Genomic DNA, 22182 nt, shown 5'->3' on the forward strand with positions numbered 1-22182 from the left:
GTGTGTGCATATGTGTGAGTTGTCTGTGTGTGTGCATGTATAGGTATATAAGAGTGTGTGTGTTTGTGCTGGCGTCTGAATGCATGCACATGTTTTGTGTGCATGTGTATTCCTGCATCAATGTTTCTTGTATATGTGTGTATGCTTGTGTGTGTGTGTGCGCGCGCGCACATGTGTGTGTTGTGTGTGTGAGTCTGTGCCCATGAACACACATATGCTCACATGCACACAAACATGCATACCTTTATGTTGAAATGCATGCCAGTGTGTCTGTTTCAGTGCCTGTCTATTCTGTTAACAACAATCAGCAAAGCAAATACATTCTTTGTTTCTTACACATTCTATATATTCTATAATGGATTAGAAAAAAAAGTGGGGGTTGACGGGGTCACAACAGTAACTGCTTCTCTATCCACAACAAAGTGAACAATATATAATCATAAAAAAGCTTCATATAAACATCGATTTCAATGTCTATCCAAATATTTTCAACCAACATTTCTAGTAAAGCATACAGAAAATGTTTCAGAGTTAATTCAAAAAACAAATAAACAAACATATTCAAAAATTACTTTCAACAATGTTCCTCTGTAAAACGTTTGAGGGAAAAACCACATTCAATTGCATCTTTTTCAACAAAAGTTACAAGCTTTCTATTACCTACATGTGATATTCACACTTATCATACAGAACAACCTATTCCACAAAAATCAAGAGCAACTCAAAATATTCTCCATAAAGATTAGTATCAAAAAGTTTTTCATTCAATGAAAAGGCAACATTCGTCTCTAAAATACTATAAAAAATAGATTTTAATTGGAGTTTTTTAATGAATGGAAAATCAACAAATGGGATGTCAAGGAAATTCAAATATTTCTCATCATGTCACACTGAAAAGTCTGGATAACACACTATGTAGAGTGGACAAAGAACAAAGGAATTCAAAATGTCACACTATGTTGTGGACAAAGAACAAATAAATTTAAAATGTTGACAAAGAACAAATGAATCTAAAACGTCACACTAAGTTGTGGACAAAGAACAAATAAATATCAAATGTCACACTATGTTGTGGACAAAAAACAAATGAATTTAAAACATAACACAATGTTGTGGACAAACAACAAATGAATTTAAAATGTCACACTATGTTGTGGACAAAGAACAAATGAATTCAAAATGTCACATCGTGTTGTCAGCAAAGAACAAATGAACTTAAAACATCACACTGTGCTGTCGGCAAAGAACAAATAAATTTAAAACATCCCACTATGTTGTGTGCAAAGAACAAATAAATCTAAAACATCCCACCAAGTTGTGGGCAAAGATCAAACAAACTGATAATGCAGTGTGGATGTTTCACATTTGACACTGTTGCTTACAGTCCAGTCATATCAGGACTGCCCAATCTATCACAAATTCAAATGAGCTAAAAAAAAAAATAAAAATAAAAATAAATAAAAGACAATCTTGCAAAACAATACGGCTCATAACATTATTTCAACCAGGAAGCTAAAGCAGATAAAACTAAGTTGTTCCTTACAACATCAACCCTTCTCTTTTATTTATCACCTCCAGACTAAAAAACGTATTAAAGAAAGTAAAAAACTACAAACTCAAAACCAAATAAAACATAAAAAGGACATATAGGCACATAACACTGCAGAACAGACAAAAAAACAAACAAACATAACCAGATAATTATCACAGTATAATGCATATATATATATATATCACAGTTCCAGCCAAAGTAGGGAGAGCATGGGATGGGGAGAATTAGAGATAAAAAAATACATGTCACATTTCAATGAATTTTCTCGTCAAAGCATTATTTAGCGCTTTTACATAAATCCCCATCACAAAAACTTCAAACATTAGATGGTGTACGGGTCAGTAAAGCTGATGCTCTACAATCATAAACAACTTTAAACACTTGTAGAAGAAAATTTGTGACATTTACATTCACATAAAAAACACACTAAGGCATGCACACTCACAGACACACTTACACATGGACACATACAGTAATAAAATTGACGCACGAAGTATAAACAGGTTCTTTGCCATGAATAAAGCAGCTTGAACAGAATGGGATGCCATGTAATACTGGAGTTGGGGAATGACCATTACTTTGTTCTGCATTTTACCTTCCACTCACATCAAAGTCTGGTATATTTACAATCTGGTAACTGGCTTGTTCTAACAAAACAAAATGAATATTTATTTCACGAGGGTAGTTAAGTAAGCACAGCTGCTTTTTCACATCCAGCCCTGTGTGTGCTCCTGAACTTGCCACACGTACATACAAGAACACAAGCACACACACATACACACGCATGCACACAAAAACACACACATACAAACACAAACACACACTTGCATGCACTCACACTCATGTACTCTTATATATACACACACACACACACACACACACACACACACACACACATAGATGACACACATAAACATGCAGGTATTTATATCCAGCGACCAGCTGCATTGTAGATAAAGGATTGCTTCCCAACAGGTACAGGGCGATAATGAGCTGAAAACATACAGCAACAAGAGGTACAGTGAATTCACCAATTCAATGGTGCTAAGACACATGCAAATAACATGTTTCTACTAATAAACTAAAACCTAGGCACAAACAAAGAAGAATCTAGCAATACTGCAAAACAAATATATGAATGCATAAGAAAATTCCTCCAGTAAACTAAAATAAAAACACAAAAAATAAGGGTAAAAATGCTTTTAAGTTTGATTGTTTTACGATACTGCATTCACTGTAAGATAATATATCTGCACAAAAGGTACTCTGATACTGAAAATTTTCATTACAGTACATAGTAAATAAGCATATATATATATATATATATATATATATATATATATATATATATATATATGAATGATCAGAATGCATAATTCTTTAAATTTTCTAAACATGATTAAGCATTATGTAAATGTTATCATTATTATTGTCACTGTCAGGCTAACACTCCCACCATCATCATCATCATCATCATCATCATCATCACCATCATTATCCAGAATATTTCCACCATCACTATCATCACCCCCACCACCAAATATCATCATCATCATCATGAATCACATCATAAACACCATCATCACCTTAGGCTGAAAATCACCACCATCATTATCATCAACACCATCACCACTACCACAACTATTATCAACATCATAATTACTGTCAACATTATCAGCATCTTTCATTCCTCTGAATCAAAGCTATGCATCAGGGGTGTACATCGACATCCGACAACAAACACAAACCAATAAAGGGCTAAGAATGTCAGATCTTTTTATTCCTGAAGAGGACAACAGTCCCACTGCTCCTTCATTGGTGAGGTCATAGTCCAGTATGTTTCTTTATTAGCTCAGACATCGTGTGTGACCAATTTCTGTAATACACCAATCCTTCCAATTCACCACAACTTTTAATCTGAACAACACCAGCATCATCTCCCATGCAACGTCTAGGTAGTTTCAGCCAGTGTCCTAGTATTTGATTAACCAGGACATAATGTCTTCTGCATTTGTGCTTGTCAGGAAAGTGTCTGCTTCTTTCCTACCCAAGCAGATATGGCCATGCATCAAATGATTTCTCCATCTTCCCAAAGAAACCGTAAAAAGTTTCTGAGGATCACAAATCTTTGGCTATATTTTCTGATACAATGACCAGATGGTTCAATGCCATGAACATTCCAGTCCAACACTTTTCAGCAAGAAATTGCTGATACCACAAAACTTACAATGAATGTCAGTGTTAGGAAACTGTAAATGAATCCTTTTAGTCTGTTGATGAAATTCTTCAAATGGAAAAAATGATGCTAGTCAATGAAAATGATGGAAATGAACTGAACCAATCAGAAAATACACACTTTTCACTTCATCAGTTTTTTGACAGAATGGCCAAGAGAACAAGAGAGGGAGAAAGAAAGGGTGATAGTGACTGAGTGAGTAGGACAGAAGGTGAGAAAACACTGAGAAAGTTCTTTTCTATATTCTTCATTTGCAAGACATCCTTTTCATATTCATTTTCAGTACTTCATTTCTATTTACATCCCAAGAAATTTCTTCTAAGTACAGGAGTATTCTTATTTGTAACATATTGATATTGATTGATTATACATTTTTATCATTGCTGAATAACAGCTTTAAACTTGACCTGGAAAAGTATACTGACCAACTTGTAATTATGTCCCATTCACCTTGGTGTGAAGAGGACAAAATTTGTGATCATGTTTGGGCGGGTCAGAGTATTTGTCCAGTTGTTGTCCATGTGGATGTACACCCCTGATGCATGCATGTGACTGTTTAGTGTGTTGACATTTTGGTTTGTCTCTGCACGAGATTCAGCCCAATATAGATACTTTAATCATTATTCATACTACTACTTTTTTCCTTATTTTTTTATCATGATAATCGAAGTCATCACACAATACTGTAATCCACATCAACTCACCAGGTCCAGGCTGCTCCCCAAGACCGATGGGGGCTTGCCCCGTCCAGCGACTGGAGGTGGACACAAAGGCAGCACTGGACATGTAGTGCTTGCCGGGACCCTCAAAGTCCACCAACTCATAGCTCCCAGGGCCTGGCAAGGGGGGTGTCTGGGGCATGGGCATGGCAGGTGCCGAGATGCACAGGTAGTGTTTACGCCTGTTGCAGGGAAAAGAGGGAAGGTGTTGAAAAGTCAGCCTGAATTTTTAAAAAGTTCACTGTGCACATCCGCATCAGATTGACAGTACAATTACCGTATGTTCTGGAGCACCCTGGTTAAATGCTGATTGTGTTTACCATTCAGATTATATTGGGTTTGTTTCTTGTGTGCACTCTCTCTGTCTCTTTCTCAGATTCCCCCTCATTCCCTTTCTTTCTCTTCCACCACTCTGCATGTCCAGCATGCAGGGGTATTGTTCCAGTACAAACCACCAGACTTGGTGGAAACTGAACAGTCTGTGCAGATACATACCATAGCTCCTCATTAACAGTCTGCACAGATATCTAAGCAAACTGTTCAATGGCCATGCACTGTTTCCCTCTTCCAATCCCATTATGTCTGCTTTTTTGTGGATGCAGTCTAGTATATGTATATATATCTGGATCAGTCTGCATGCTTTGATGCATCCTTGAAACTGTGCTCTTTTTATTTTTATTTTTGGTTCACCTATTCTTATCAATTTCCTAATTATTCTGTTGTGATGATAATTTTCAAAACACTCTTTGTTTGCAAAAATGAGAGGAAAAAACAACATATAAATATGTGTCACCAATAAACATGGGCAGTTATTACTGAAGCTAAAAAATTCATTGAGTGGCATAATTTTCTACTGATATTCAAATTAGTTGAAAGATGATGCTGAACACTCATGAAAATGATACTGCAGATAATTTCAAAGATTACAAAACAATGGGAAAACCATGTCAAAGTGTTGTGTTAGTGGATGTGTGTGTGTGTGTGTGTGTGTGTATGTGTGTGTGCGTGGTGTGTGTGTGTGGTGTGTGTGCGGTGTGTGTGGTGTGTGGGTGTGTGTGTGTTTATGAGTGTGTGTATGTGTGAATGTGTGTTTGTGGGTGGGTGTGAAGAAGAGGGGTGGGGGTGGGGGTGGGGGTAGACATGTGTGTGTCTACTTGTCTGTCCATATAATTGTGTACATGTTCATGCATATCTCTATTCTATGCACTTTTGTGTGTGCATGCGTGCGTGCGTGCGTGTGTGTGTGTATGTATGTGTGTGTGTGTGTGCATGTGTATTTTTATGCCAGTAAGAGTGCATGTGTGCACCAATGTACACTTATGTATCAGAGGTGGGGGGTGTATGAATTGAATGCACCATCAAAATAAATGAAGATAGCATGCATTAAAAATGAATAAACAAACATGCAAACTATTGATCACACACCTGTCTGATGACAGACTGATTGACTGACAGACTGACAGAGTTACTAGCAAAGAAAGAAAGATGGCAGGGCTTATCACACAGTGTCACAGCTTCAACTTCCATTGTCAGGCTGGAGATTGTGACTTTGTACACAGCATTCTCTTCTCCAACTGTTTTCCCGTTTTGCTTTGCAGTGAATCCTCAACTGGACTGGTCTTTGATAACTAAGCCATCTGTGTATATAGTGATGTCCTCTTCTTCACTGTTTTCATCTTTGAGCAGCTTCACCTCTGCATCTGTTCTGCCCTCTAATCATTCCCGACAATGTCCTCCTAGAGTGGGTGAAATGACTGTGTTGAAAAGATCTTTTTTTCATAACACTTACGGGTATATCAAACGGTTCGCTGGTTCTACTCCTTCATCAGGTTTATAGTGGCCTGGGCCTGGGTACTGCACATGAAAGCAGATAATCAAACAATCCATCATACCACTGTTATGCTGCATACATTATACATATTCTCATTACAACATGTTACATTATTTGCATAATGTATTCATCACTAACATAGCCCCCTCATAAAAAAATCATTGTACCACTGTAATACTGCATGTATAATATATTTCTCACAAAGATAAAATAAAATTAAAGGAACATATCATTATATGTCACTTTTTTTGGCAGAAACTGTAAAAGTATACTGCTGAATATATGTTATGCAACACTGGTGAAAAGAAGAAGAAGAAAGAAGATGCTGCTGCTGCTGCTGCTGCTGATGATGATGATGATAATGATAATGATAACAATAACAGATATTTGGCACACAGACATTTCACTTTTTTTTGTTATGTGTTTGTTATTAGTATCAAACGACCTCTCCACAGTCAAATGTCTTTTTGTTCTTCTCTTGCTCCTCTCCTTCTTCTTCATCTGCTCATCATCACCATAATCATCGCCACTGTCACTATCATCACCATAATCATCGCCACTGTCACTATCATCACCATAATCATCGCCACTGTCATTATCATTACCATAATCATCTCCAGCATCACCACCACCATTATCAATACATCATCATCACTACCGTTATATCATTATCACAACCACCGTCAAGATCATTATAACCATCATTATTGCTACTGTCATCATCAGCATCACGATCATCATCACTATCACATCACCACCACTGTCATCATCATCTTTACTGTCATCATGATCTTCATCACCATCACCATTAATATTCCATGCACAAGTAATGCCACAGATTGAGGGTACTCACAGCCTCTGGTCTGGCCATCAGCTCTCTCTTGCTTTGGGACTTGAAACTGGAGAAGGGCACTTTGACACTTTCATGTCGCATTGCATCGTTCACATTGTACTGGCCTGGCACACACACACTGACTGTTACTCACCATTGTACCAACAGATAGAGTAACCTGTGGGGGAGAAAAGGGACAGAGGACGCAAGCATGTGTGTGTGTATGTGTGTATGCATGCATCCATTTGTGCATATGCACATGCGCGCATGCATACATGTTGTGCGTGTCTGTGTATGTATGTGTGTGTAAGCAGGCATGTTGATGTACATCCAGGCATGCACACATGCTAAACGAAAGGTTAATGTGCATATACATTGTACAGAAATGCATATATTCACAAATGAGTATGCTTTTGCACATGTCAAGCAGATCTGAGACATACATGTATGGGTGGGAGTTGGGAGCACAAGAAAGGATTGTGACTATTGGAGATAGATATTGATCATGAATGCCATGAGTCTATGTTCTCGTCTTCCTCTCTTTTCTTTTTCTTCTTTTTGTTTTGTTTGTAAAATACAGAGCAGAAATCACTGGCACACCACTGTTGCTATGTTTTTGTTGTTACTGCATATATGCATGTTGTATCAAAGCACTGAGATGAGATTCTAAAATTTCATTTACTGGAAACTGGTGGTGGTGGAGGGACCAAAACTAAAGATCTATTGAAAGAATTATAATGATGGATCCTTGTTGAGCGCTTTCCTCCCTGAAAGGGAGCTCAAAGCACTTTACAATAAACATAAAACACATACATGCACACGCACGCACACGCAATAACTTACAAAAGGAATAGTGAGTGAAAAGTGCAAACAAAAACAGAAAATTTCATCTAAAAAAAATTATTCAAAAGGTGAATGGTAAATCATCTAATTGATTATATATAAGCATACAGATACACATAAACCATAAAGCCACAAACATACATTTTCAAAGATCTAAAATAGTATAAAACAAGTCGTTTAAACTAAGAGACAGAGAGTGGGAATGGCCTTCAATGCAATTCTGTGTGTATGTGTGTTTGTTGTGTGTGTGTGTGTGTGTGTGTGTGTGTGTGTGTGTGTGTGTGTGTGTGTGTGTGTTTTCAATTCAACTCTGTGTGACAGTGCACACTCACATAATAATAATGATAATAGCAATAATGTGGAAGCTTATAGCGCAGTTCCCCACTTTCAAGAGCAGGTTCACCGCGCTTCACAGTAAAAAACAGATATGTAACATTTTAAAGATATAGTAATAGAAATGAGATAAAACAATTCACCACCCACATATCATTCACAGCACAAAAAATGGTACATCACACACGCAGGCATGCATACATTTCAAAAGCATTATTACCTGGGGCAGGCACTCTAGCTTGCTCAGACAGATTCAACATCTCCCTCTTGGACTTGGACTTGAAAGCAGCATCAGCAGTGACATTGTTGGCCTTTCCTGGCTTTGTGCGCAATACCTAAAAAGATAATGGTTTCCTACAGAGGTAAAGTTTTTAAGTACAGTGTAAATCACTGTACAACACAGACACAAGGATATGAAGAATCATGATTGGCCAAATTCATTTCAACCCAGCACCCAAATTCATTTCGACCCAGCACCCATATAATGCATATATTACTATATTCATCTTCTGATGATAATACATATAATCCTAATGAAAGCTTGTGTGCAGTCTAGCAATGCTTCAGCCAAACCACGTCAAGCTTTCTGAAAAGCATATCACATTTGTCATGATTACTCAAACATATGTCCTATTTACAAATGCATGCATGCCATCACTCAGACAAACTTAAATAAACATCCTTCAGCTTTCTTTATCAAAAACAAAGTACAGAAAAAATAAAGGACAGATACAGAAGCCAAACAAAAATCAAATTGGACATTTTAGAATGCTTCCAAATGGTTTATTCTCATCACTGAATGTGATGAGTTTCTAAATATCTATAAATTCTTCTTCTCACTTAATGTGGTAAGAGCTATAACATACCCAAAATGAAGACATCACATCTAACACTGCCAGTTGGAATAAACCCTTTATTTTTTGAGTACTCATGGTCATGGTGGGAATGTAGCCTTCTGATTAATGTCTACAGCCTGACTTTCATGCCTGTAGTGCATCAGTTCAAGTCCTTTAAGGCTTCACTGTGCTAGGATGTTGCCAAAACAACCTCCAAGATAAAAACACATGCAGACCATTCATAGCTTTGTTGCCATTTATTCATTTGCTCCTTTGTCCTTGAATCTCTAGAAATTCAAACAAGTATCTATAACAACCAACATTCTATTCTTTTAACAACAATGCACATAAAACCTCACATTTTCAAACACTGGGTTATGAACTCACATTATAAATATTAGGTGGAGGCACGCCATTTGCCTTGTCCACTTGTTCGGCAATAGGCTGGGCAAAGGCAGCGTGCACACCACGGTTAAAGTCTCTGCGGGTGGTCAGCATGCTGGGAAGGCTGTAGATGCCTGGGCCTGGCCCATTGGCCATCACAAACTTAGTGGCTCGTTTGGACTGAAGAAGAGAAAAAACATAACGATGTGCATTTGCACTAACACACACACACACCCATGCTTGCACACGCATACGCATATGCATGCACACACACAACTGCACACACACACACACACATAAACACACACAGACATCCACATAAAATTAATGCCTCAATAAACAAGTTCCACTCAGTTGTCCTTCTTAATCTTAAACTTCTGAACTCTGACGGAAAGATTAGATGCTCTGATAACACAGTCAGTCTCTTTGACGTGTCATTAAGCTTGAAAACCATTCATTACAGCTCAAGAGAGAGATTATGCTGTTGTATTGTTGTCATGCATGTTTGTATGTTTGTGCACAGAACCATGTGTGTGTGTGTGTGTGTGTGTGTGTGTGTGTGTGTGTGTGTGTGTGTGTGTGTGTGTGTGTGAATTATGTAAAAAAACAAATCTGAGACCAAAAAAATTTCTGTCCTAAAATTATATTTAATCTGACATACTTACCATGAACCACTGGTGCATACTACAGCAAGGGTCTGATTCCCTGTCCTGTGCAAACTTCTACCCCGCTGATGGGGAGAAAATGAAAGTAGATGCAACTATTTTTGGTAGACTCCAGCTCTATTATGTTTTTCTTCAACTTCAACTCTTTTCTTCCAGAAAGTAAACCACAAAGCACTTATCCCCCCCCCTCCCCCCCCACCACTCCCCCCAATGATTGAATAAACATAAACCTGTGAAGAACTGCACACTATGTGGCCTAATGTTTTACCTTGGAAGCGAATCCACCAGTGCCCTTCTTGGAGAATGAAGGGCTGAGCTTATCAAACTTCCCATGGTTAACATACACCCCTGGTGCTGGAGCATCAGTCTGGAACCATGCAGAACCCAAACACAGTTATATGCACAAAGACACACACACACTCACACACACGCAATGCATGTATGCAATAAGACACTAACTAAATAATCACTTAGCATTGAAAATTGAACTGAACGCAGACAAACTGAAGCAATGATAACAAAACAAAAACTCTCCTCCATGACAATTGTCTCAATAAAACTTGGCAGTACATCCATCTCTCTTTCCAGCTCAGTCAAGAACCTCAGTGTTGTCTTTGACAATACACCGTCCATGCATAAGTATCAGTCAGACCTCTCAATCCTGCTATTGTCAATTACAGCACATCAGTTCCATTTGGAAATATCTGTCCACTGACGCAACATCTAAACTCATTGTTTCTCTCATCCCTCTCACCTCGACTACTGTAACTCTCTGTTGTCTGATTTGCCTGCTTCATCCATTCACTCTCTTCAGCACATTTAAAACTTGTTCTCAGAAAGAAAAGCTCTGACTCTGAGCACATCACTACTCTCTTACAACACCTCCATTGGCTCCCTGTCTCACAAAGAATAAAGTACAAAATAAGCACTCTGTGTATAAATTATGTATTAACAAATCTGCCCCTTCCTATCTCTACAGATGCCTTCACCTCTACACTCCATCTCACTCTCTTCAATCACCTTTGGATCTGTTCTGTTTCTGCCTACCCAAATTCAAACACTCTACAGTTGTGAGCCATCACTCTTTCTCTGTCTCCAGACCTTGCACTTGGAATGAGATCCCTCTTTTGCTTTGTAAAGTCTCTGCACTCAGCCCTTTTACGTCTGGTCTTAAAACTTACCTGTTTCCAAAAGAACCCCCACACCCCACCTCCTCCCTGCCCTCTCACCCCTGTCTCTTCCTGTCGACAGTTTCTCCAGCTTTCTATTTACGTGTAAGTTTTGTTTTTCATCTATGTGAATTAGAGTTATGCAAGCCTGTGAATGACTCAGACTGGTGTGTAAACATTTTGATTAGTCTCTGCATAAAATTCAGCGCTGCCTAAATATTAATTATCATTATCAATATTGTTATTAGAACTCAGTTTTCAAAAAATGAAACTTTCTGTAACTAAATAATTTTGACATAAACAACATCTGAATTTCAAAAGAAAAAAGTGCAAACACAAATTCACTGAAACAGCAAAAATCTATCAGTGGTGTATTACTCTATGAATTCTAACTCTTTTAAGGCTTTTATTCTAAAATGTAAAACAACAAAAGAGTTTAAACATTTGGTGAGACAAGTATGACAAATGTTTAAAACAATACTTAAATCTCAAAACAATGCTGGTATCTATTATTTGGAGATACAACTCACAAAATGGTCATCTGTATGGAACCGCTTGGACTTTGCCAAAAAGCCCTTTTTATCCGCTTTGTCCACCACAATGGTTTGGTACTTGGTAGGGATGGAAGCATTGGCTGCAACAACTCCATGTCCTGGGACATAGTGTACAATTTTCACCTCATGATCAATTGGCTGCTACCCTCCATGTCCTGGGACATAGTGTACAATTTTCACCTCATGATCAATTGGCTGCCACCCTCCATGTCCTGGGACATAGTGTACAATTTTCACCTCATGATCAATTGGCTGCTACCCTCCATGTCCTGGGACATAGTGTACAATTTTCACCTCATTATCAATTACCCAATTTACAGTTCATTGTCACTTGACTACTACAACTCTAAGTCCTGGGAAATACTGTACAATTTACAGTTCATTATCTACTGGCTGCTATAAACTGATGCCCCAGGACACAGTATACAATTTATAGCTCATTATTAATTGACTGCTACAACTCCATGCCCAAGGACATAGTATACAATTTACAGTTTCATTATCAAAATTTTGAGACAGAGAGAATCAGGACATCAATGATGATGATGATGATAATGATAACTATAATTATGGTAATCATTGTCATATGCTGTCACTTTTTTTTCAGTTATAACCTTGACAATATAAAAAGGAGTGAGATGCTTTTTTTCCTTTTCTTTTTTTTTTTGGTTTTTGTTTTTTTGTTTTTGTTTTTGTTTGTTTGCAATTTCAACATTGTGTTTGCTTCTTATTTGTTGTTATTATGGTTGTTATTATGTGATTCATGAATAAAATGTATGTATTAGAGATAAGTGCTTTTGTTTGTGATAAATAATTAGTTGACATGTACACTGTGTTCTGTGTGATATGGTGCAATTCTACAAATAAGAGCCAATGTTATGACTGCTGCAGCTTTCAAGTGTCCCAACTGCTCTCGACTGTGTGGTTCATGCATCAGACTTGTGAGTTACACCTGAATCCACCAGAACTGATGATAATGTCATGAAGCAGCTTTTGTACTTCTCAATTAATATATGCATCCCAATAACTGAAGTAATAATATTAATGTTGACTAGGTAAAGAAAACCAAATGTCATTGACACCGAAATATATGATAACCTAACATTCATTTTCTGCTACATATATATAAACTTGTCCACTCACATGCAAGTGAAAATGCTTTTATGGTGAATAACATTTTGTTGCTGTCTATTGGTGAGAAAGATTTTCAGTTTTATTTTTTATGTTTGAGATATTTTATATATGCCATTGACTTTATTAGCAAATGGGATATACAGTTTCAGTTTCAGTAGCTCAAGGAGGTGTCACTGCGTTCGGACAAATCCATATACGCTACACCAGATCTGCCAAGCAGATGCCTGACCAGCAGCATAACCCAATGCGCTTAGTCAGGCCTTGAGAGAAAAAAAAAGGGTGAATAAATAATAGATAAATACATTTTTAAAAAAAGAACTACAACTTCTAATAATAATATATATAAGGCGCAAAAACTTGATGAAGTCAACTATAAGCGTACATAAATAAGTAAATGAATAAATAAATAATAATTTTATTTTCAAAAAATATATTTTTTTTTTTTAAATAATAATAATAATAATGAATTTTTTTTTTTAATTTAAAGTAGTAACAACAACAACAACAACAATAATAATAATAATAATAAATAAATAAGTAAAAAAGACAACAATTGTGATAAATAAGCAAATAAATGTAAAACATGGAGACACATTCACACATACACCCACATATGCATAACAGATATGCACCAAACATGCAGTTTCACAGATATGAAAGCAAAATCAAATACACATAAACATACATGAGCCCCAACACACACACACACACACACACACACACACACACACACAAATGGGATATACAGCATCCATCCTGTGAAAGTAGCACACACACACACACACACACACACACACACACACACACACACACACACACACACATGATGTTGACAGTCGCTTCTCAGCTTCAAGAAGAAGAAGCATACACAGTGTAAACAGCAATCAAGACAAGACAAGACAAGACAAATTCTTTATTATCGAGGGTAACCAATTCTTTATTATCGAGGATCATTGATAAACACTGATAGATAATCATAAAAATCAAGCATGCATGCAAGACTGATCTAGTTTTAAGAATACGATTCTTGAGCTGTAAGTTGATGCTTCACATCACTTAGTTTAAACATACCTTTGTGAACGTGACCTGAGGGTGCTCTGCTGTGAATCCGTTTCTGATTCTCTTCCTCCACAATTTTCACACTGTCCGCCATGTTTAAACAATCGGTCATGCGGCTCATAGGAAATACATTCTCGCAACAAAATAGTTTCAACGCTTTGAAAACAGAAACGTGTTTATGCATGCCAATGACAATTTCAAATGACACTTTTTTTTATTCTATTCTTGCACGTGTCTCATAAAGTGTCCAGATCAATTGAAAAGATTCAAAAGAGTTTTATGCAACATATTCAAGCAGCGGATTAATATATCTAGTGCTCCTCTTTGTTGCTATGTCCAAAATGGAATGGTCTGAAACTAGGGGGAGATTTGAAAGAAAAAAACTGATTCTTTCAAAGTCAGTCATCTTCGAATTAGTCTCTAGAATAGTTCAGCTTTGTCTATTCCTATAAAAACATTTTTGCTAGTTTCGTTCATGAAAATGCCAGGTTTTTAAGATTGAAAAACCATAAGTTTGGACTGAACACCCGCTGACGAATTCATTTGGACCAATGACATTTCAGGGAAATTCCAAAGCAAGTGCTCATTGGACCTGGAAGAACTCCGCGCTCGATTGGAATCATTTCGCGGACTTTCTGGCAAGGCAGTGGTCATACTTTGCACTTTGTCTTCTTCGTATTTTGTAATAAGTTTAGCTTAAGTTTGAGAGGAAAAAACTCAGATAAAAATGTCTGTGTCAGAAATTAACGCACCACTCAGGACATTGACTATCAACGATGAAAATCAGGTAATATTTATGTTTTTAGATGGGATCGTCTAATTTCGATTCGTGTCAGATGTGAAACTAGCGCCAGATTTTCTTTGTTGGTCTGCTCACTGAGTCAGGCTACTTGGATTATTCATTATTCGTTTATGCCACCAAATATTCGGGAGCATATTTTAAAGAAAATCATTAGAATGAGAGCATGGCAGTTTAAAAAAAATATATATTTAACGGTATTTGTTGAAACATTCGATACTTTAACAGATGTGTGTTTGGCGGATTTTGCAGACGGTTTTTCCCGCCAGCAGACATCTAACAAGGAGTAAGATGAAAAGGTCAAAGTAATGTGTGGCATAAGTTAATAAAGTTGAACAACATTTCCCCAACGGATTTGATTTAGCAAATATGTTGCAATAAACTATATTTACAAAAATAACGGCCAAGATCTTTGCGATGAGAATGTGTTTGAATTAGAACTTAGCCCCAGGCCACTCCCAAGCCTCTGAAAAAGTGACATACAAGACCACAGAAATAATCGAAGACAATTTTTAGCATGTTGAGAGAAAATTCAGAATGAATGTTAATACCGATTTTCGTTGTTTACCAAAATAAGTCATGTTTGTGGCTGGCAGTAGCACAGTAACAAGTAGGAACCCAGTTAAATAATCTCTCCAGTGCACAAAGTAGGGTGAAACAAGTAAGGACTCAGTTAAGTAATCTGTCTCCAGTGTTTAAATCAGTGTGAAACAAGTGGGAACAGCTCAGTAATTTGTGTTTATACTTTAAGCTAGTCAAGGTGAAGGCACTTTGTTCTTTTCTAATTCCAGGATTTCCTTTGTGGAAGACAGGCTACAGAACAGCTCAACATCCTTAGAAATAGGAGATTCGTTTTAAATAGCTTTGTCCCTTGGTTTTTAAACAAATTAAACAAGGTTTGCTTCTATTTTCTGCCAGATCATGTTATTACCTTTTATTGTTCCATTGGTGAAAAAGACTAAGTTCATGCCAGACAGAAAACTTGAGAATCATGAAAGGCCAGCATTTCCCAAAAACGCCAGGGCTAAAATATGCAGACTTACATTGAATATCAGTTGTTATATCCAATAATTATTCACGACTGATGTCAAGCCACTTGTTGCACACCAAAAAATGAATGGGAATTGAGACTAAATGAGGGGAACTGGAATATTTTCTTACCACTTGAAAGTTTGTTTGGCAGTCCAGAACTGATTAAAAAGATTTTTTTTTTTTTTTTTTTTATTCCCAAGAGGGAAACTGTTGAGTTTTTCATTTAAATTTCGAATATTTAACCTTTTAAAAGAAAACTGGACTATTAAGTACTACTATTGCTGAAAAAGATCACATTACTTTAACCTAGACTTTTTGTGGGTAGGGGTAACACCATTTCTATTTATTTTGAAAGTTTTCTTCTACAAGTCATTAAATGTTTACTGCTCTGCAGTCCCATTTATGACGGGACAAGACCAGGGATGTAACCCTGCTGTGTTGATAAAACTTACATAAATACATAACTGCTTAGCTCCTTTTTTCTTCTTCTTCTTCTTCATCATCATCATAAGTGAATTTTAATGATTCCTCATGAATATTGAACATTTCTGATTTCAGCCACCAAGCGAAATGACCAGCCATTTACGGAAACCAAAAGTTCTTGGGGAGAGTCAAAAACAGGTATCTGTTTTAGACAATATTCACAATTTTTTCCCCAAAAGACAGAATGAATGCTCATAAGGTGTGGAAGTCCACTCTACCAGTCACACAAAGGAGTGGAGAGGGAGAAATATGGATAAAGCCTTGTTTTAGATGTATATGTACCTTTGGCCATAGAATAGAGCATGACTAAGAATGCTGACTCATTCAGTATTGCTGATAGATAATGTAGTCTTTATAAGACTTGTTTCACAATGGATCTCATAACATTGTAACTTTTGCCAAACATTGATTACATCATAGTGAAGTAACCTGAACAAACTGCAGAAATAAGCTTATAACTGTATTGATATATCATTACATTGTAAATTGTATTTCTAATTCGACAGGTGCTTGAGCCTTCACCTCTTCCAGTACATAAAACTGAAAAAGTTAAATATCGGTTTTACTTTTAGTCAGTGTTATTAACAGATTTTTTCTTTTTCCTCAGAACATCCAGAATGGTACTTCTTCACCAAGAAAAATCCTGGTAAGTGATTTGTGCTGAAATTATGTATTGCCAAATTTTTACTAAAGTAATAGATTGGATTCCTGTTTATTCATGAACATTATTCAATATTTTTCTGGACTGTTTACTCCTGCCCACTTACTCTTCTTCCCACTAGTTACAGGAAACTCGGTGCTAAATCTGAGGATCTGTGATTTGTTTATGACCTTGTTAAATAACCATCCTGTCTTTAATTACAATTGAACAAATGGAAAAGGAATTTTATATAACATATCTTATTTCACAAGAGTAGATAAGTATATGGTTTATTTCAGGTATTTTTCAAGGGGCACAATAGCTGAGTGGTTAAAGCGTTTCACTTTGAATCTGAGGGTCCTGGGTTCGAATCTTTGTAACAGCGCCTGGTGGGTAAAGAGGGAGGTTTTTCTGATCTCCCAGGTCAACATGTGCAGACCTGCTAGTGCCTAAACCCCCTTTGTGTGTATACGCAAGCAGATCAAATACGCACGTTAAAGATCCTGTAATCTGTGTCAGCGTTTGGTGGGTTGTGGAAACAAAATATCCAGCATGCACACCCCTGAAAACAGTATGGCTGCCTACATGGCAGAGTAAAAACTCATACACAAAAACCCACTTGTGTACATATGAGTGAATGTGGGAGTTGCAGCCCACGAACAAAGAAGAAATATTTCTATATCATTCATTTTTCATTGGGAGTGGTTAAAAAAAATTGAGATTTCTTGGAATATTTACTGACCTGTTTGAGAAGGTATTAAATGCACACACCCCACCCCCAAAAAAAGTGATGTGAGCAGATATTTATATGTGCAATATTGGATTAACACTAACATCCAATGCTACTGTTTCCAGACAAAAGACAACCCAAAACCAACTGAGCCAAGTGAAGAAGAACCTCTGCTGAAGGAAAACCCACGTCGCTTTGTAGTGTTTCCCATCGAGTACCATGACATCTGGAAGATGTACAAGAAGGCAGAGGCATCCTTCTGGACAGCTGAGGAAGTGGATCTCTCCAAAGACTTGATACACTGGGAAAAATTGAAGGCAGAAGAGAAGCATTTCATTTCTCATGTGCTGGCTTTCTTTGCTGCTAGCGATGGTATTGTCAACGAAAATTTAGTAAGTATAAAAGGTTTTTATATATATATCTGTATCTACAGGCATGTAAGAGCTATATAGAAACATGTGCTTTAACCTTTCATGGGGAAACAGAAAGGGTTGGAAAGTTTGTCAGCTGGGCGTGGCTGTTGTAGAAGCCCCATAGGCCATTCCAGAGGTCTCTAAATCCAGAGAGGAAATAGTGGGGACAAACAGGGTGGGATAGTACTGCCAGTAAAGCCTGTTTCTAATTTGCACTGATGAAACCAACTCTTGTGCCAACCATTATCTGTAACTTAAATCCAGCTAATGGTAAATTATGAGTCATTTTGATGAAATCTAACACCCTTTGGCTAAAAGATATAAAACACACTTTGACTTAAAACTCCTACAAACAAAAGATGACTCACTCCCGTCTTCGGGAGTGTACCCATGTTTCAATGGCACAATGTACCAATGTTTTTCACATTTTAATCTCTGTTCTGCTCGAGCCACTAGACCACATTTTTGTGTATGTGCTGAAATTGCATCAGCAGATGTGATACACTTTTTATGGCTGCAGTTAGTATATTACATATATGTTAGAAATGATAAAGTGGTATCTATTGTTGAAGTACCAAAGATTCATCTTTATCACCAGCAGAAAATGTTTTCATTTTATGCCAGTTTTTAGGCTTATACTATATGAAACAGTTTCGTGTTATGTGCCACTGAAGAAAAAAAAATATTCAGTCCCTCTCACATCCCTGTATGAATGTTCAGTAGTACTGTGAATTATACCACTGTTCAGCAAATTATATAGTAGGCTGGACTTGTCAATGCTGATGTATTTTTAACTACTTCAAATCACACTATCTTGATTGTAGTGTATGGTCTGTCTTCACTGGATAGGTGCAGGCATGAATCGTCTGATACAGAAGTAATTGCTAATACAGAAATATTTTTAATTGTTCTATTTGTATTAAAGTCAACCATTAGATATCTTTGAGACATACTGAAGAAATGAAATTGTTTTAAATGTAAGGAAGTAATTGCAATACACTAAATAAATTTGAAAGTAAGAGAAACATGCAGTTTTGGGTTAGCACAGTGGACTGGGTTTTTGGTTGACATGTAATTTATTTTAACTTGTGTATCTTTGCTTTGAGTGGCTTTTTTGTAAGATGATAAAACCCTGTGTGTATTAACATTTTGGCAAATAATATCATATGAAAGTTAACCAAGGGCTTTTTGGCATTTATTACAGGTGGAGCGATTTAGCAAGGAAGTTCAGGTGACGGAGGCCAGGTGTTTCTACGGTTTCCAGATAGCCATGGAGAACATTCACAGCGAGATGTACAGCCTCCTCATTGACACCTACATCAAAGATGCCAAAGAAAGGTGTGACTTACTTTTCAAACCATTAAGTGTCCTGGGGAAAAAGAATTCTATTGTTATGGCAAATAAAGCCATGACTACATGCGATTTACTCTAACAATACATACAAGATTTTTTTGATTTTTTTTTCTTCTTTCTTTTCCTTGACTCTTGCTTATCCCTGTGTACTGCATCAGTGCATGTCTTCAACTCCTGATTAGAGTGGTTATTTAGAATTAAAAATTGAAATGCTCTTAATGAAACTAAACTATACTATCTTGAATAACCAGAAAATACATTAAATAAATATGTACTTAAAATACAAACCACCACCTCTAAAAAGAAGAAAAGTCTGCTAATTGTGAAAGTTGCTCCACTTCAATAGACTTGAGTAGAAGAGCTGAACTGTTCCCCCATCCTCCCAAATCGTAAATTTAACTTAAATGGGTGACAGCTAATTGCTGTAAGTGGAGACTGACCTCTGCCTTATGGTGTGCTTTCAGAGAGTTCCTGTTCAACGCTATCGAGACCATGCCATGTGTGAAAGAAAAGGCTGACTGGGCCATCCGGTGGATCAACGACCACAACTCATCCTATGGGGAGCGTGTGGTGGCCTTCGCTGCTGTGGAGGGCATTTTCTTCTCCGGCTCCTTTGCTGCCATCTTCTGGCTAAAGAAGCGAGGGATCATGCCAGGCCTCACATTCAGCAACGAACTCATCAGCAGAGATGAGGTAACTTTTGAATTATAATTCTACTGGCAATGTCAAATGAAAGAAAGAATTGTGATGCTTCTCTCTCTCTCTCTCTCTCTCTCGTGTGTGTGTGTGTAAGTTATATTTTGTATGTATGTTCAGTTGTATTAAGTTCTTACTTAATATATTGTTAGTACTCCTACTCTCCACTAGGTATTGGTTGTGTAAAAAAAAAAAAAAAAAAACCTGGATCATTGACAGTCCATAATCATGCAAATTAAAAGCAGGGGGTTGCGTTTTCAGCTCTGACCACTTTGCTTTGCAGGGTCTGCACTGTGACTTTGCCTGCCTGATGTTCCGGCACCTGGCCAACAAACCATCCCAGGAGAGGATCTACACCATCATTAAAGATGCTGTGAAAATTGAGCAAAAGTTCCTGACAGAAGCTCTGCCATGCAACCTGATTGGGATGAACTGTGAACTCATGAAAAGATACATTGAGTTTGTGGCTGACCGATTGCTCTTGGAACTTCAGTGTGAGAAAGTGAGTGCCTTGAGTTGTATTAATATAAAGCTTATTCTCATATTGACAAGTAAAGTCATCAAAATGGATATCCTTTCTTGATCACTTATAGAATAAGAATTTTCCACAATTGTACATATGAACATTTCAGCATACAGTTTTGAATGTGAACAATTATGGTTTATATTAACTGCACAAAAGCAGGCAAGTCTAGACACTTTAGCCATTTCTAATAAACTGTCAGCCCTAAAATGGAGGGGAGTATCAGGTCAAATTTAAAGATCCGATAGCTTTTTATGGCCTTCACAGCATTGAATTCATACCCACCAAATCTATTATGACTCTGTGTAGAAAAGCTGAGCCAGCTCAGACTTGTTAACGTTCATGGGATAAGTTTTTCTTTGACCATTTAGTGTGAATTTTAAACTATTTGGCTTATCCAACACTTTCTACAGTGTGTACCATGTAGACTTGGACACTGCCCTCCCATTGTGTTTGCCTAGTTGATTGTTAGTGACAATTTCCTCATTGATCTTTCAACAATTGCAGATATACAAGTCTGAAAACCCCTTTGACTTCATGGAGCACATTTCTCTGGAGGGCAAGACCAACTTCTTTGAGAAGCGGGTTGGAGAATACCAGCGCATGGGCGTGATGGGAGGAGACGCCAATGACAGTGGCCACACCTTCACACTGGACGCTGATTTCTGATTGGTGCAAAGTACCTTTCACCATCTCCACTATCCCCATACAAGGCTTGGTTCGGGTGATAAATGGCCTGACCTTGGTCTCCTTGTTCAAGCTGATTATAAATGGGAATCTATGGCATTGTTTCTATCCATTGGTAGTGAGTGTTTTTGAATGCTGATTGTGGTGTTGACAGGGAAAGGCTGCCTGATGTTTTTATGCAGAGTATAAAGATCAGTGCAAACCACCTATGAATTATACTGTGATTTTATGGGTTTTTTATTTTTCCAATGTAGGAAATAGTATTTTATTTATGAACATTCTTATGGTTGCATAGATAACCCTGTGCATCAGCTGTAGCCTTCAAGATGCAGAAACCTAAAGGCAGCATGTGAAATTTTGTTGTGCTGTTTTAACATTTGTTTAGTCAGACAGGGCTGACTACATACAGAATTCATTTATGGTTTATAACATTTGCAAATTTAAATTTCAAGATCTGAAATAAGTCCCATATTTTTTAATTTGGTTTGTGAAGAAATGTACTAAAGAGGGAAGACAATTTTGTAATCTATACTTCAGTGTGAACTGGGTTTTGGTGAGAGAAAAACACATTATTGCTTTATTATAATGGACTAAGCTTGTTTCATACAGGTCTCAGCAGTTTAGGTACTGATGATTTACAATAACATTGAATTTTCATTGATCTGGACATTTTTCTTTC

General features: G+C 37.2%; 2 protein-coding genes across 2 annotated transcripts; one reads left to right on the forward strand and one right to left on the reverse strand.

Annotated features, from left to right (window-relative positions):
- Positions 1-61: 61 nt before the first annotated feature.
- On the reverse strand, positions 62-14260 carry LOC143294870 (O(6)-methylguanine-induced apoptosis 2-like). The gene is made up of 9 exons (XM_076606386.1): positions 14160-14260; positions 11931-12052; positions 10500-10598; positions 9570-9746; positions 8567-8681; positions 7192-7295; positions 6297-6361; positions 4493-4689; positions 62-2545 (listed from the first exon to the last, which is right to left on the reverse strand). The coding sequence occupies exons 1-9, from the start codon at positions 14257-14259 to the stop codon at positions 2478-2480; spliced, it is 1047 nt and encodes a 348-aa protein (XP_076462501.1). The 5' UTR covers position 14260; the 3' UTR covers positions 62-2477.
- Positions 14261-14778: 518 nt separating this feature from the next.
- Positions 14779-21893, forward strand: LOC143294871 (ribonucleoside-diphosphate reductase small chain-like). Its single transcript, XM_076606387.1, has 8 exons — positions 14779-14934; positions 16537-16599; positions 17069-17107; positions 17957-18223; positions 19449-19582; positions 20062-20290; positions 20577-20795; positions 21324-21893. Exons 1-8 carry the CDS (start codon positions 14875-14877, stop codon positions 21483-21485), a joined length of 1173 nt encoding a protein of 390 aa, XP_076462502.1. The 5' UTR covers positions 14779-14874; the 3' UTR covers positions 21486-21893.
- The last annotated feature ends 289 nt before the right edge of the window (positions 21894-22182 follow it).

The sequence above is a fragment of the Babylonia areolata genome, chromosome 20 (genome assembly GCF_041734735.1).
Source record: "Babylonia areolata isolate BAREFJ2019XMU chromosome 20, ASM4173473v1, whole genome shotgun sequence".
In the NCBI taxonomy this organism is placed as follows: Eukaryota; Metazoa; Mollusca; class Gastropoda; order Neogastropoda; family Buccinidae; genus Babylonia; species Babylonia areolata.

Coding starts and splice junctions, on each gene's coding strand:
- LOC143294870 (XM_076606386.1), bottom strand. CDS start 14,259: ATGACCGATTGTTTAAACATGGCGGACAGTGTGAAAATTGTGGAGGAA. Junction 12,053..14,159: donor CTCAGGTCACGTTCACAAAG/GTATGTTTAAAC, acceptor ACTATGTCCCAG/GACATGGAGTTGTTGCAGCC. Junction 10,599..11,930: donor TCCATACAGATGACCATTTT/GTGAGTTGTATC, acceptor GCATGGTTCCAG/ACTGATGCTCCAGCACCAGG.
- LOC143294871 (XM_076606387.1), top strand. CDS start 14,875: ATGTCTGTGTCAGAAATTAACGCACCACTCAGGACATTGACTATCAAC. Junction 18,224..19,448: donor GTATTGTCAACGAAAATTTA/GTAAGTATAAAA, acceptor CATTTATTACAG/GTGGAGCGATTTAGCAAGGA. Junction 19,583..20,061: donor ATCAAAGATGCCAAAGAAAG/GTGTGACTTACT, acceptor GTGTGCTTTCAG/AGAGTTCCTGTTCAACGCTA.